Raw genomic sequence first — 15,605 nt, 5'->3', positions numbered from 1 at the left:
TGAGAAACACTTCGACACCAATGGCAGCTGTAGTGCAAAAAGTTCTCAGGCTCATTCATTATCACAAATCATCAAACTTTGAACGTTGAGCATTTTGAGCTCTCGGGAGATTTTTAGCAGGTAAACAGGCTGAAATTAATAATGATGCTTTTTATGAAAAAACAAACAAACATCACAATAACTGTACTTTCACTTGAGTAAAATGGTCGTGTACTTTTTCCACCTCTGCTGCTTAGAGTATTATACACACTGATAAATGATATGAAATAGATTAGACAAGTCAGGATGTTACTGTTACATATTTTATTCTATTGCTCTGAGTAAAATACATTTCACATCAAGGAAATATATTTCAACACAATACAAAATAAAGGGAGGACACACTGTGCACCAATACTGACTGAATGTTTTCACTTCGTCAAAACAGGAAATAATGGAAACATTCATGGAGTGTAACAAACACAGATTGTCTTTACATTTGTGCCTTCAGTATGCAAAGATTTCACCTTTAAATTGACTAAATTCATAGTAGTTGTGTGAAGTAGAGTTAAGCTTGGGATTTATTTCAAACTTAAGAAAATACATGAAATAAAACTTAAAAGGTGATCTTTTTTTAAACTTTTGGTGTGCTGTTGAGTGTCGAACTTTAAAGGTAAACAACCATTTTGAAAATGGTTTTGCATGAAAAAAGGTCTGGCAAAAGGTCCTTTTAATAAAGCTGAAACAAAAAGCTAGAAACTTCCTCTCCTTTGTCCTGTGCAAATCATACCCGTCACATCTTTGGCTAGATCTATGGGTGCGACATGTAACGGTGGTGGAGTACAGTCACAAGCTATTGTACAGGTTTTAAAATGTGGACTCCAGTTTTGTTCTTGACACTTCAGCTCAATAATTTCAGGAGCAGAGAAATACCAAGGGGAAAAAAGCTAGATAAATCAAACTGAAAGCTGCCAGACAAAATGAAGAACAAGCAGAAAAAAGAATCCACCCAGCGTTATCAGCATGACAAATACAATCTTCAATAAACATATTAAAAGCTTCTTTTAAAAAGCAACACAAATCTACGCCCTACAGCAGCACAGCAAAGGTTACATAGTGCAGTTTGAGCCTCAGCAGGAAAAAACACCCACAACACAACAATGACGACAATCAGTACAGATAAAGAGGAAAAAAAGGAAACTTACAAGTTTGACTGTTAGACAGTTACATGTTGATATGGAAATATGAATGACAAAAAGTAAAAGAGCAGCTCTATGAAGAGTTTGATTTCAAGATGAGACATCCATATTTAAAGTAAGACTTAACTTCTCTCAAAGGGAGTCTTATTAGAGCGTAAGCAGAGTGGCTTGAGGTGTGCTTAAATCAAGCAGTCTGGTTTGGTTCAGTCCTGTTTGGTACAGCAAATTCTAGGGATGCATAACATTATTGAAATGGTGTTGGTATCAGCAAGTATTAACTTAAAAAGTGAAATATCCATTGTGTTAGATATGAACATTTATGACAATATTTTGGCTAAAAAATCTTCCTATATCAGCTGTAAATACTGGCCATGTGAACAAATGAGCTGGTGGAGCTTTAGGCTTGACTGACAGACCTTCATCAGCTTAAGTCTTTTTCTTTATGTATCGTGATTCCTTACACTTAGAATTGTGTTTTAGGAACTATAGTTTTAGGTCTAACTAGTGTAGTTTAACTACATTACATATCAATACAGGCTGAAATTAACTTGTAAATATCCAAAGATTGTATATCTGCAAAAATCCAATATTGTACGCCCCTAGTAAATTCTCCTTGTGTTTCCACAGCAAATTATATATTTACTGAGCAGAACTGATGGAAAGTAAGTCAAATTGCGCCATGCCTGCCTTGTAATAGAATCACATAACACCACAACACAGAGTAGCTTGCTAATAAATCCAACAAAGAAGACTCAGCAATTAAAGGGGGACTATGAAGGACACCCAGAATTTTGTGATCTTTCTTCTTGGAATGACTCTCAAACTCCAGGGGATGTTTAAATGTGGACCGATGTGTCCATTTTTACCAATAGCGTACAGGAAGTGAACATTATTTCAAACACTCAATGGACTGTGGTGAGTCCACCTCTATCTTTTTGGGTCAAATAAGGATGCCTGGTACCCAAAGAAAAGGGTAGCCTTGCAAAGCAAGTGGACTGGCCAGATTCCACGTCTGCATTTGGCAGATCCAACTTCAATTTGAAACATTTCTGCCTGGTCTGAGAACCAACGGACAAAATAGTGTCACTAGGGGAAAACGAGGTGGTAGCTACTGGTGGGGTTTAGTTGTACTGCAAGCCGATATACAATGGCCGCCAGGGGTAGAGTGATAAGTTTAGATGTAGCTATGGCACTAGTTTTATCAGGACTAGAAATTGTAAAAAGAGTTAAAAAAAAAAACACATTGAAGTTTTTTCTTGTCAGAAAAGATGTTTTTGCTCCTCTCCTGACTGGCTTCAGCCTGAGTTTGATTCACCAACTGGCTCAACTGATAGTGAACAATGATAGGCTGCTTAACAAGCTCCAGGGCTGCTCACTATATCATGTCTTGTCGCTCTGATTAGCCTGTTATGAATGTGACAGAGCATTTATTCAGTCATCTTCTTGGAAGTTCTGCCCGTCCCAAACATAGACCAAAAGTGGCTGCCTTGACAGATGTGAAACATTCCCTGTGAGGTTAACAGAGGGGTGCCAAAAAAGCAGAATGGTACAGATTGGTTATTTTGGCACCTTTCCTTACTTTTGACAGTGGATACACAAACAACTGCCTACCAAACCAAACCGAACTGAACCAGACCATTATGTGGAAATTAACCATTAGACATCAGCTGTAACATTTATAAAAATAATGTAGAGAGCACTTTGGAATCAAACCTTCATTTTGTAGGATTGCATATAATCACAATACATTTCTGTCTGTATAGAAGTTGATTCATATAAAACAATTGTGCAGTTGCTACAGTCCCTTAACACACTCAATCAGTTTACTTTCAATGAATGACAGAACAAAACTGTAAAAATAGAAACTGAAATGATTACCGGTGCTTGATGAAAATGAAGTGTACAATCTTACTACCATTTTTACCAACACACACACAACTTTACACAAACACTGACTAATACTTACTAATTTGAGACGGTGTGCACTGTTTCAAGTCATGTCCAAAAACATTAAAACGCTCCTCCAAACTAAGAGCTCATTAGCCCCGAAGCAAGCGGTGTTTCACTATTTGGACATAATAGTTTGATGCATACGCCGGGCCATCAGGTGGATTTATTAACAGAGGCACACCTTATCCCTAAAATTCCTCATGCATTTGTGCTCCAAATATTTTACATCTCACATATATCTTATATATATTTATAAATATATTCATTAAAAATATACTTATTCTTATATAATGACAGAAAGCCAATATTTCCTCACATATACCATCAACGCCATCTAACCACAATGGACAGCTGTGTGCTTTGAGAGCTACCGCATGTCTGCAGTGTGGATGAGTTTGATCAGAGAAACAAGGCTCAATCCCCGTACAACCCTTGTCCCTGACACTTAGCCCTACTTGTGTGTTCACCTCTAGGGGTAGGGTGTCCCGATTATTGTTGGAATAGAAGGGGAGGGTGAATGCAAGGGGCTGCAGGAGAGCTTTAAAGGGAGATTCTCCAGAAGCTGAGTGTTGCGCTAAATCTCCCTTAAAGTTGTTGGATCCGTTACATAATCTCCCCCAAGGACGACCAGTGACATAGCAGGATCTTGAAGGGCTGTCTTATTTGTAGGAGAACATTACCACCACCCTTTGTAACTGTTCCAAGAGGCAAGGTGGCACTTGGAAAATGAGGGGTAGGAGGAGAGATTGGAGATGGTACTGAGCCCAAAACTCAGACAAGCTGCCCAATGTAATGAAGCAACAAGAAAAACACAGTAGCCCACTGCCCAGACCTACAAAGAAGTATCACTGCATCAAGCAACATTTGCTACTTTCATTTGGTGCGATGTGAAATCAGTGACTACACTGCAAACAGAGAGATCCGCAAAAGGCTAGGTAGGTGTTGCACATAGAAACCCTGCATCTCCACCTTTGAGGAGCTGAGATTAAACAGTATGACCCACTCCAACCAGCTCCTGTAAATGATCCAATCCAATGTGTACAAAAGTTTCACATGACACCAGCAGACGTCATCTGACTTGCGCATGTCACTACTACAAAACTGGGAATCAAAGAGCCTTTCTTCTTACCAAAAACATCTAGAGACACCACACTATACTCATCCCATCCACCTGACAACCACTAAACAAACACTAACACCTACAACAATCAGTGTTCCACTAATATGCCACTAAAAATAGCGACTGCACTACTTCATAAAGTGATTTCAAGTGATGAAAGGCCTTTACAAACAGGCTGCCACTACTATGGCATCATAAAGTATTCGTTAGTATTGACTGGTTTACTCTATGGCTGTGCTTGATGAGCTTTAACAGAATCATTCTGCATATTTTTAGTACCTAGCACCTCATTACTTGGTTTTTACAGATGGTGGGGCATAAGTACACTTAAAGGAGAGTTGATAAGTGTAAGAAGCTGCAACAGTTAATATGAAGTACAACACAAGACCATAGTATTCATCAGGGTCTATAAAGCGATATTAATATGCTGTTTTTTCCTGTATGACTATAAGCTGGAATTACAAGGTGTAAATTGATCAGTGCTAAGTTGTAACAGCTTATTATTACTGTCCTAACAGAAAAATGAAACTACAACTAGACGAGTAATAGAGAGTAAAACAAAATGAGAGAAGGTGCAAGGCAAAAAAAGTTACATTCAGAAGCAGAAACACACACAGGACTTACAAACACTAGCCTTCATTTTAAACTGAAGTAACCAATGAGTCATCAGAGGGCTTAAAACTTGCATGAACCTGAATGAAACACGGAGAGGAAGTGAACATGAGTCAGTAACATAAACGGCCCTCTGTAGGCAGTTTTGACCAAAGGAAGACAGAAAAATACCACAACACAATAAAAAAGAAAGAAAATCAGGAGTTTGTTGTACGTGTATGGAGTGCTTGTATGTACAGTGAGAGCTGTCAGTGATTTTCCCTCTCAAAGTGTTTTGATAACAAGTCAGAGAATCATTAATTATCACCCTCCCTGTTCACACTTGAAGCAGCTCTGGGCAGTCAAATAAAAAAATGCAGCAGTACATGTAACAACAAATAAATGCATAAATAATTCTTGTTTTGCTCTCCAACAAGACAAAAGACGTGTGTATATGTATGAGTGTCTGTCTTGTGTGTGCATGGGTGTTTGCTGGTCCTACAGGCCCTTGTTGAAGTAGACCGTGGTGGTCTCTGGGCTGACCTGTCGTATCCTCTCCTGCAGATCTGCTTCCAGCCCGCTCACGCTCATAGAGCTGCAAGAAAAGATGTTGAACATCATTTATTCCAGGACTGTTCTCTGTGCTATTGACAGATCAGCTCCTGCCAATGGTATTCTGATGAATATTTGTCCCTATAAATGTAGCACAGCTTGAAATCAATGATTGATCAAACATTTACTTTTGAGTCACAAATCTGATTTACCAAATGGTTAGATTACAAATTTACAAACCAAAGGTTGTTTTTTTCTACTCTTGAAGACAGACCAAACAATGCTGGTATTTTGACTTTGACAAATCTGCATCAAAATATTGTTATTTTGGCAAATCTATTCTCATTAACTGTGAGAAAAAACACCTTTTAACCCAAGTCAGTCTAGAAATCTTCCAACGATGAAGGTCGGCTCAGACTGCATGACCTTTTGGTTGCTCTTCATGAGTGCACCATGTCAGACTATGCTACAAAAATCTTGTCGTGCCATTTTGGCAAGACGACAAGAGTGATCCTGACTACTCATCATATGCAGATGTCCCATCACCACCGTCTCCGCAATTGTGTGGAAGTTCATAGGCTCTATGCACTCTATGTGATTTCTTGCTCTTAAAGAAGAAAACAACAAAAAATATATATTATGGATTGGATTATGGATGTATCAAGGGGAGGACAATATGGACTAGCTCTTCAGATAGAACTTAAGTTATGCATGTGATAACATGAATAGAATAAATTATACACATTAGTCCGCAAGAGGGAGAAAAAATAGGGACTCTGATAAATGATGACGAAAGAACAAATGCTCTCCTGTTGGTAGGATATATGTCGTTGACATCAGGTCATGATGTCAAACTAGACGATAAAGTAAGAAAAAATTTACCATGCTCGTCTTATCAAGCCATGGTCATGGGTCTAGGACGCATCGTTAATTATGTCACACTACGACAGCTTTTGTCGATCCTGAAGCTCATAATCGGGCCCAATGTGAAATTTGTCAAATTCAGACATGCTCTTTCTGTTCTACGGTTGAAATTTTCGAAAAAGGCCTACATAAATTCTTGATTCTATCTCATCTTGTAACTCGTACATTTTTTACTGCACTTTGTTTTTCCTGCTTCTCTTTTCTATATTATTGTTAGCGCTATGTAAAGCCTTTCAGAGAAGTTCTATAGAAGCTAAGTTTAACATCATTATTCACAGGATCATAATTATAAAACTATGACCTAAGATGTGCTTTTCTGTGCTAAAATACTTTAATACTTTTTAAATAAAATATCTAACTAAATAGAAAAGGGGATGATATGTCTGTTGTTACCTTTTCTGTGGGAAGAGGGCGCAGCATAAAGGAGTGGCAAACACCAAGCTAAAAACAAAAGACAAGTAAGGTCTTAGACATCATCTCTCCTCCTTTTTTAATAGTAAGTGCTTACAGGTCTATTAATAGATACTGAGAGATCATTGTAAGAATCATTAACTTACCAAAGGCCGACGAGCCCAACTTGGACCGGAGCATTCAGAACAGGGAACCGCTGCAAAACCACAGAAGAAAAATCAGAGATTTGACAAATATTCTGCACAATTTAAACATTCAATGTATGTCACACGTGGAATGCAACAGTACTGTTTTCAGCTTCACAGAGCACCAGCAGACCCAGAAAATCCACTGACTAAAACAACTCGAGTGTGACAGTCATGCATGCAGTCAGCTCACCTTCATGAAAGCTCTTTTCTCCAGAGAATTCATTATAACAGGAGGGATCGCTGCAACAAAGAAAAACAAGCCAGGCGTGGTCAGTCTTCATGAATACTTTGTGTGCATCTTTAAACTGAGGGAAATTCTTTTGTGTCTTATGACATTAACTGTAACATGCAGACTGTGAGACTGATGAATAGTTTCTCATATAAAGCTGGTAGCTCATTAGACGGATGTACTTGACACAATGGACAGATTTAATGGTTAACACTGCTGATTCAACAAGTTAACCTTGCGCTGCCACTTATTTAGAATAGAGTTAAAGTTAAAGTTGATATTGTATTTATTTTTTAATTTAGAATAAATTATTGTTTTTGCATCCACAGGTATCAGTTGAAACTACAAAAGCTGTTTTTTGATCACTTCAGGGCAGTGGAAAAATGTCATAATGCAGCACTGAGTTATCACTTTAAAGTTGTTAAGTCAAAGCCATACGAAAAGTAGATCATTCACAAATCTAGCAGAGGAAAAGGGGCAAAAATTGCTTACAATTGGCAGATATAGACAGACAGGGTGGTTAAAGTAAATTAAAAAGGATCAAAATGGATTACAAAGTATTACAAGAGTCAAGAATGGGCGAACATTGCACAAAATCAATAGAACGTGACAAATAATATTGACAATAGGACAAGAAAAGTTGTCAAAAAGTGGCTCTGGCAACTCATTATCACTGTCCTGATTCATATCGTACACTATCAGGTTTATACAACTACAGGACAGGCATGAAAAGCAGAGGTAGAAACTGAAATACAGAGAGTCATTGCTGTGGAACGATACAAGGTCTCATCCAGTTACAGCATTGTGAACTGACAGGATTTCAAAACGTTGTAGAGTGACCTGTTGCAAGCACTTGCAAGTGTCATCTTGTCTCGTTGTCAATTTTCGGTTTGAACTGGACTTAACAAGTATTTATAAATTACCCATTGCTGGCACTGCCATGCCGATCCTTGACACCACCACCTGTGCGATGGCCTGTTTGGCAGCATTGGGGGATTCTCCTAACCTGTCTCCATTCTCATCTGTCACAGGGATGCCGTACTTCAGCTCCCTGGAAGAGAAATGTATATGAAGCTATTTCAGTAATCACAGTGTACTTAAGAAGAAGTCCATGGCTTTTTCACTGTGAGATCTCACCTCTGTCTCATGAAGGGAATATTGATACAGTTAGCAGCAGCGACAGCAGCAAAGGGAACAAACCGGCTCATGATTGGAGGGAGACGCTGCGAAGATAAGGAGCAATTCAAACAAAATTGTCAGAGCAGAACAGAGATTCTTTATTTGAGTTACTTTAATCAACTTAACTGATTTGCACTAATAGAGCAGGCTTTACCGAAGCTAGAGACTTGAGTCCCAGGGCAGTGACCACAGCTCCTGTTGTAGCACTGATGTAGGCTGCACCAAGCTGACTGCAAAGACAGGTGCATGAGAGACATTTCACACAAAATTTACCCACTTCCTTTTTCTGCATTTTCACACACACATTTTAAGAGGTCACAAAAACTGTGGTTGAGAATTTATCAGTTACACCAATGTGAAGTAAGCTGCCTTACTAAAAGCACAAATTCATGCCATTTGCCAAAGTAAAGAACAGACCAGGTCTGATGAATGGCAGAGGAAGACGCCTTAACACTCATCCTAACAGACAGGGTTAATACGTGATTTTGCATTTAAATATTTTATGGAAGCAGCCCTCTTGTACTTCAACTACCCTGCATGCAGTTCTGCAGCATCTGATGCATTTCATGGAATGAAAAGGTTTACAAACGCATGTAGACTGGGGGAGAATATCGCCTATGTCAGCATGAGTGCATGGTGACATGGAGCTGAGCATGCTTAACAGTGGATCAGGATACCGCTGTGAGGGAAGGGGAGAGGACTGCAGCTCCCACAGCCTCCTTACAGACACTAGTTTACAAGGAGGACAGGAATGATCTAGAGCAGGAGTGGAAGAGAGAAGTCCTCCCTACTTCACGGTCATGGGGGCATCTCCACTGCGGTTGGTGTAGTTGACAATGGCGTTGAAGGACTGGTTAACCCACTGCCAGAACACCACTGCCGGCGTAGTCCTGCAAACACAAGGGAACAGAAAAAAAAAAAAACATGTTTAAGGAAGAGTTTTCACAAATTTAACAGAACAATAGAAAAATGCTGACATGACTACAATGTGAAGACTTCTCAGCATTTTTCCAACAGACCACAGAATCGGATGTTTAATTGTGCTGTTCTAGCCCTCACAGTTGTAAACATTACAGAGTATTATAAATATAATGTCAAACGTACATGTAACATATAACTTAACATTAATTACATGTAATGTGCATTACCATCAGTCAGCAAAGTGTTTGAGTTCAACTGGTATGCATAAGTGAAACTTTAATGACATCCCTTTGTCACCTCAAGCCACATGTTTTTTCTAAACCCCAGTAACACATGTGGCTAGAGGTGTTTTGTTTGCAGAAAGTGTGAAATGTTGACTATCTTGTCTTGCAACTCACAAGGAAAGTCAACTTATACGGTTATTGATTTATCAGTGCCAAATCTCAGTGATCAATGTTGCTGTACGGCTGTATATAATAGTAAAAGGTTTACACTTTGTTCCTTCAGGACTTAAAAGTGTTTTGAAGGAAACGTTCTCTGATTGATGATTTTTTTAAACTCAGTATTGATGAACAATCAGTGGGTTTTACATCATTTTCTTTTCTACAATAAAATGTCTTTTTTCTTTCTTTGACTTTATAGGACAGACTTACAGTGCATTCAGAAAGTATTCACACCGCTGTCACTTTTTTCGTTTTTCTTACGTTGCAGCTTGATGCAACAGTTAAAAAAAAAAAAAAAAATCATGTCTAAGAGCATAGTGGGCCCCTCATGGCTTAGTTTTGGCTCTGATATGCATTGTCAGCTGTAAGGCCTTTTATAGAGAGGTGTCTGCCTTTCCAACCATTTCCAATCAATTTATTTACCACAGGCCCTGATTCCAATCAAGGTGTCAGTGTGATATTTCAGACTTTTACTTTCAACAGATTTGCAAAAAAAAAAATTCAAATGCTGTTTTCACTTTGTCATGATAGGATACTAAGTGTACATTAACAGGAATATTCTTTTGTTGACTGCAACATCAGGCTGCAGAAGGAAAAATGAAAAGAGTGAAGGGGTTCTGAAAACTTTCTGGTGGCACTGTATGTGTAAAATCTGAACCTTAAGCCTTTAGTGCCCTCTAGTGGTGGTGGCTGCTAGAATCACAGTGGCTGTGAGTGAGGGCCATGTAACTGACTGCCAGAAACACAAGAACAATACGCCATTCTTTTTTTTTTTTTTTTTTTACATCTCACTATGATCTATTTAGTAGAAGGGAAAGGGAAATTGCCATTTTTAATCACAAACATTAAACATTTCCTGGTGGCATTTTCACTGACGCTACAGTGGGACGCTAAACTTTTATTTTATTTACATTTGCAAATGGATAGTTTTTAGATTGAACTGTTAGTTGGAAAAGATAGTCCAGTAAAACTGACGTAAAACATTAGAAAAACAATAACCAATGTTCATCTCTTTTAAGACTAATATTCTTGATCAATTAATTTCTAAAATAACAGGTGGATCAGTTAAGAATTAGTAAAGGAGCTGTAGTCTTATACTTGCAGTTGCTCTGTACTGAACAAAACAGTAACTTGTAAATTTGTTGTTTCACCTGAACATTAATAACTGTGGTCTCCACTGCCAAATGATTTATCAGTATTCAGTAGTGAGAGTGATATTTTCATTCTTTAAGAGGATTTTCACTCTGTGCAGGGATTAAACTCTATTTTTATGCTGCTCTGTATCCTGTATTAAGGGTAGGAGTTAAATCACACGAAAATATCCATTCAGCATATTGACAGATAACATATTTTCCATTCTTTATTTATCTCCTTTATTTAGCTCAAGGAAGTAATATCTATTTGTATTAAATGATGCAGTGAAGTTTCTCGTGTACCTGTAGAAGGTGAGCATGCAGCCTGTGATGGTCATGTTCATTGGCACCTGAGCGGACATCCGGCCAATCACAAACATTTTCTCCCCTGTGTCAGGATGGAATGCGGAGTCGTAGATGTACTTGGCTCTCCATAGCTCATCCTCCGTCAGGCCCGGCCTCACAACCCCATTCCTGAAAAATGAAACAGAGGAGGGATGCGGTATTTCACACATAAGTGAAAGCACAAGAAGAGTAGAGAGATTGATAAAAAAAGTAATGCTCCCTTGTGTTTTTCAATATGAAACCAAATATCCAAACAAAATACCATTTTTATACTGTTAGGCAGTTACAATATTTTCCTTTATTGTACTTCTGCCTTGCTGCACTATAGCCTCATATATGTTGACTTCCTCCTCTAGTCTCTTATCTGAAAAACCCTCTACCTGTAGTTCTCCACAATAACTCGGGCCTCCTCCAGAGTTTCAGAGGACAGAAGGACATTCCTGGGATCTGTGACCATAAAGAAGTGCTGGGCGCGCCCCATGAATGTGCCTTGATCCCATCTTGGCTCCTTGATGTTTATGTCGAGGGGCAACTCTGCAGACATCCTGGCTTTCTGTGATTGATAGAAAAGAAATTAATTTACACACAGTCATAAAACCGTACTCTATCCCCATGAAAGTGTTCCATCATTTTTTTTAACCGACTGCAACAGAGTTAAAATTTGGAATAAATGTCCCTTTTCAATGGGTAATCTCATAAACTGATACAGTTAGGATCTACAACTTTAACAGGCTGGGTCTTTGTTATATCTTTCATACTTTCACAAATGATAGCAGAATTTCACACCCCAAAAAACAACCATACAGTTCAATAATTCACTTTTAGAAACCTATTCAGCCCTTGCTTTTAGATGAGACTGCAATACTACTGAGGTTATCAAGGTTCGCTTACACCTAGTTAATTTTTCATGATTATAAAACCTAGGTCTAACAGTTAAGCCTCCATCTCTGCTCCATTAATAGCTCTGCTACAGTACAAAGCTTCATTGGGATAAAGCCCCCTCCCCCAACACTGAACAGCAAACAACCAAGTACAACAAAGAAAAAGGCAAACAGACAAGTCAATGACGTGACCAGGATCTGCCTTCCAGTACCTTTAGGCATCCACCACTCACTGCTAAAGTGCAGTAAGTCACAACTTGTTGCTGAAATGGTGACATGTTTAAAATTTGGTGTAAGTTCTCTGAAAACATGCACTAGACTGATCCTGATCACAACAGGAAAGTTTCAGTTGTGGCTGTGTGCACAAGATAAAGGAACTACAATGAAAAAAAAAAAAAAAACTGGCTTCAAATATGGGTCAGTACTTGGGTTGCTTGTATCAGGTGACTTTACCTCCAACAAAGGCAACAACAAATGCCGGTATCAAGGAATCTGCAGAATATTTTGGTAATTTATATTGCTTGCAAAATCAAAGGAAATTGTGAAAACATGAGTGTAAGGACAGCAAAGACTCCTGATTGATCTAAGGAGAATGATTATATATGGTATTTTCATGTTTATTTTTAGTTCATTTTTGTCATTATTCAAGCAAATATTACATACTTTGGTTCTTCAAGTTAATTAAAAGTAAGGTACTGCCTGATGACCCCGGTAGTTCTGTTAGTTAATGGAGACTTGGTGAGCTGTGAAGTGGACGAAAGAAGGTAACTTAGAATGGCTCTTTAGTAGGGATTGACCAATTATCAGTTTGACCTATTATTGAGATATATATCTGGCAAGATTATCCTTATGGGCATTTTATTTTGCTGATAACTGAGTTTTTGCAAACTTGTTGCTCTTTTAGTTGCTTTGTGACATTTTTCATGCTGATAGAGCTAGGACTAAATCATTTATTTTCCTTCATTCTTTGGATCATGCTATTCCCCATTCAGTACATTTTGTACAACAGAATAAATGTATCGGCTCCAGATATGGGTTATTCTCTCATGAACCACTAATAATAATTAGTATCAGTACCGACGCTGAAAAACTAATATTGGTCGACCCCTACTCTTTAGAATCAGGGAAATTGGAGGACTAAAACACTTCAAATCCACCAAGTCCATAGTGGCATTTTTTAATCTGAAAAACAAAGTAGAGGAGGCTACACGTAGTTTGATGTCCCTTCATACATCAAGAGGTGAAACTATAAATTCTGAGATTCTGAGACAAGTGACTACGAGACATAACTACTTAGAAATTGTTAGAACTTATGTTTGAGGACCTAAAAAGTTGTGGACTACTGTTCTGTTGGACATAGCTATGATATATTTAAAATTTGATCTCTTAATCTCTATAAATAGGCCCAGGTGACATTTCAATGGTTGAATTCAAACACCAAACATCACAAGAGCAAGTGTGTTGATGAAGGCAGCAGTACTGAGATAATCCATGCACTGATCAGACCACAAGCAAGCTACCACCACCTCTAACATCTGTGAACTGTAAACTCAAAAAGCAGGCTCGTAAATACCTCCAGGACGAACAAGGGCAGAATAACAGCTGATTCTGGGGCGTCAATGACACAAATGTTTCATGGACTGACGACACAAACAAGTCTCTAGATGTTCTTTAGCTCATTTTAAACACTGTCAAAACATCTAATTACTGTATCATTCGACTTGATTCCCCCTTGTCACATTGTAAGTGGCTGATCAGAGAAATAGCGTGACAGGCACAGTAACAGATGGGACCCGGGGAAGTCACGACATGCTGCTGGTTGCTGTCAGAAAGCCGCCGGCTAACGAGTGAAGCTAACGAGCGAAGCTAACGAGCTAGCAAGGTAGCTGCTGTTGACATTACTGAGGCGTGAACACTGAAGACATTGACTTATGAGCAAGACTTACATAGAAGTGAAAATAACAATGCCAGCTACACACATTAAGCTGACCACGACAACAAACTGTGTTTTCGCGCCACCAAAACAGACCACCTTAGTGCTAAACTAACGTCCGTTAGTAAGCTAGCCAGGTAGTTCACATACTAGCTCAACCAACACGCTAGCACTTTGGGTAGTGTCGCAACACCACGTATGGAGACGGATTAAGCTTTAATCTGAAGTTAGGTTTGTTATTAATTATTTAAATACGAAAAATCAGTCAACACTTACACGTACCTTGTTTGATTTCTTAGTTTTGTTGAAAATGTATGACCTCTCAATATCACAGCACCACCGGGTGGACCTGTGCTGCCTTCTTGTACCCTTTACTGCATCGAAAATATCAGCTTCATCACTAACGAGAAGGAGGGGGAGCTCGATGGAGGAAATGGAGAAGTATAATATACTTAACAAAGTAGCTACATGCATTTTTTTTAAGATTCATGGTTAACTTTAAGAAACACTTCAGTTTATTTTACTAAATCGTGATTTTCGTCTGCCATTTTCTAGATTTTACAAGTTGACTAGATTTCTTGAACGTTAACTTCATCTGTTGCGGCAAATGTTTCATGTTATTTTCTGATTGGACTAGAAAAATATAGTTTCGCATGTCCTGAATTTGGTTAAACATGTGAAATACAAATGACCAAGCACTGGCAATTTGAGAACGTAAAAGTTGGAATCCGGGAGTCGGAGTTTTACATAGGTGTTTGAAAGCAGCACCGCCATGTGACTCGCCGTGGGTGGTGTTTGTCATGGAATACATGAGTAGCTGGAAAACTGTTGGGCGTGGGAGGAAGGCAACACATGATTGGTTCTAAAAAACTGAATGGCTTTTTGAAAATTCCAGGATACTTCATTTAGCATTAAGCTCGGCTGATATGATATATGTCCAATAAGATGCCACTCATATATATTTAGTAATCTCAGGTTACTGACATTTGTTTCCCCAAGTTCATTTTGGTTGCTTTCTAAAGATACAAAGAATGCATCGTGAGAAAGCCATTTCTATCCTGAGATAATGAAGCATATAAGTTAAAATTTAGAAAAAAAATCAATTAAATAATGTAATCTATGGGTAATCGAGTACTGCTCAAAGATTATCGATACACAACGTTGTAATTGTTCCCTTGAAGAATGAGTGCCATGATTAACTTTTTGAAGTAAATCACAGGAAAAAAAAAAAAACTTTTACTTGATATTCAATTTTTCAGATGCACCTGTATAACAAAGTAACAAAGAACAGTAATAAAGAAAAAGTACAAGATACATAAACAAAATGCATTTGAAGACACAAGATAACAGATGTCAGCAGCAAATATTTACCTAAATAGACCAGCTATGTAAGTCAGTCAAACATCTGCTGCCAGATTTGTCTGCCTCCAAGTCATTTAGCTGTCTCTAAAAAGCATCTAATGAGAGCTGAGGGAGCAGCAAACTTCAATGCTTTTTTCTAGGCCTTGTTCTGACCTTTGGGATGGACAGCAAGACAAGATCCTGGGACCGAAGACTGTAACTTCCTGTCCTCTTCTGATGCATGTCCCCTCAGGGCTCTTTAAGAAATAACTGTAACAGGAAAGGT

The 15,605-nt window shown here is 38.4% G+C and overlaps 1 protein-coding gene across 2 annotated transcripts; it reads right to left on the bottom strand.

The window, feature by feature from the left end:
* Positions 1-76: 76 nt before the first annotated feature.
* Positions 77-14,347, bottom strand: sfxn3 (sideroflexin 3). 2 transcript variants are annotated; one of them, XM_041788800.1, is made up of 11 exons: positions 14,255-14,347; positions 11,545-11,717; positions 11,123-11,293; positions 9,114-9,212; positions 8,477-8,552; positions 8,281-8,366; positions 8,067-8,194; positions 7,105-7,154; positions 6,873-6,922; positions 6,709-6,756; positions 77-5,434 (listed from the first exon to the last, which is right to left on the bottom strand). In XM_041788800.1, the coding sequence occupies exons 2-11, from the start codon at positions 11,706-11,708 to the stop codon at positions 5,338-5,340; spliced, it is 969 nt and encodes a 322-aa protein (XP_041644734.1). In that variant the 5' UTR covers positions 11,709-11,717; positions 14,255-14,347; the 3' UTR covers positions 77-5,337. The 2 variants fall into 2 exon arrangements, with proteins under 2 accessions (XP_041644734.1, XP_041644732.1); XM_041788798.1 differs by having other exon boundaries at positions 14,261-14,347.
* Positions 14,348-15,605: the final 1,258 nt, after the last annotated feature.

The sequence above is a fragment of the Cheilinus undulatus genome, linkage group 6 (assembly GCF_018320785.1).
Source record: "Cheilinus undulatus linkage group 6, ASM1832078v1, whole genome shotgun sequence".
NCBI classification, from domain to species: domain Eukaryota; kingdom Metazoa; phylum Chordata; class Actinopteri; order Labriformes; family Labridae; genus Cheilinus; species Cheilinus undulatus.
This window is presented reverse-complemented; position numbering and strand designations above follow the sequence as displayed.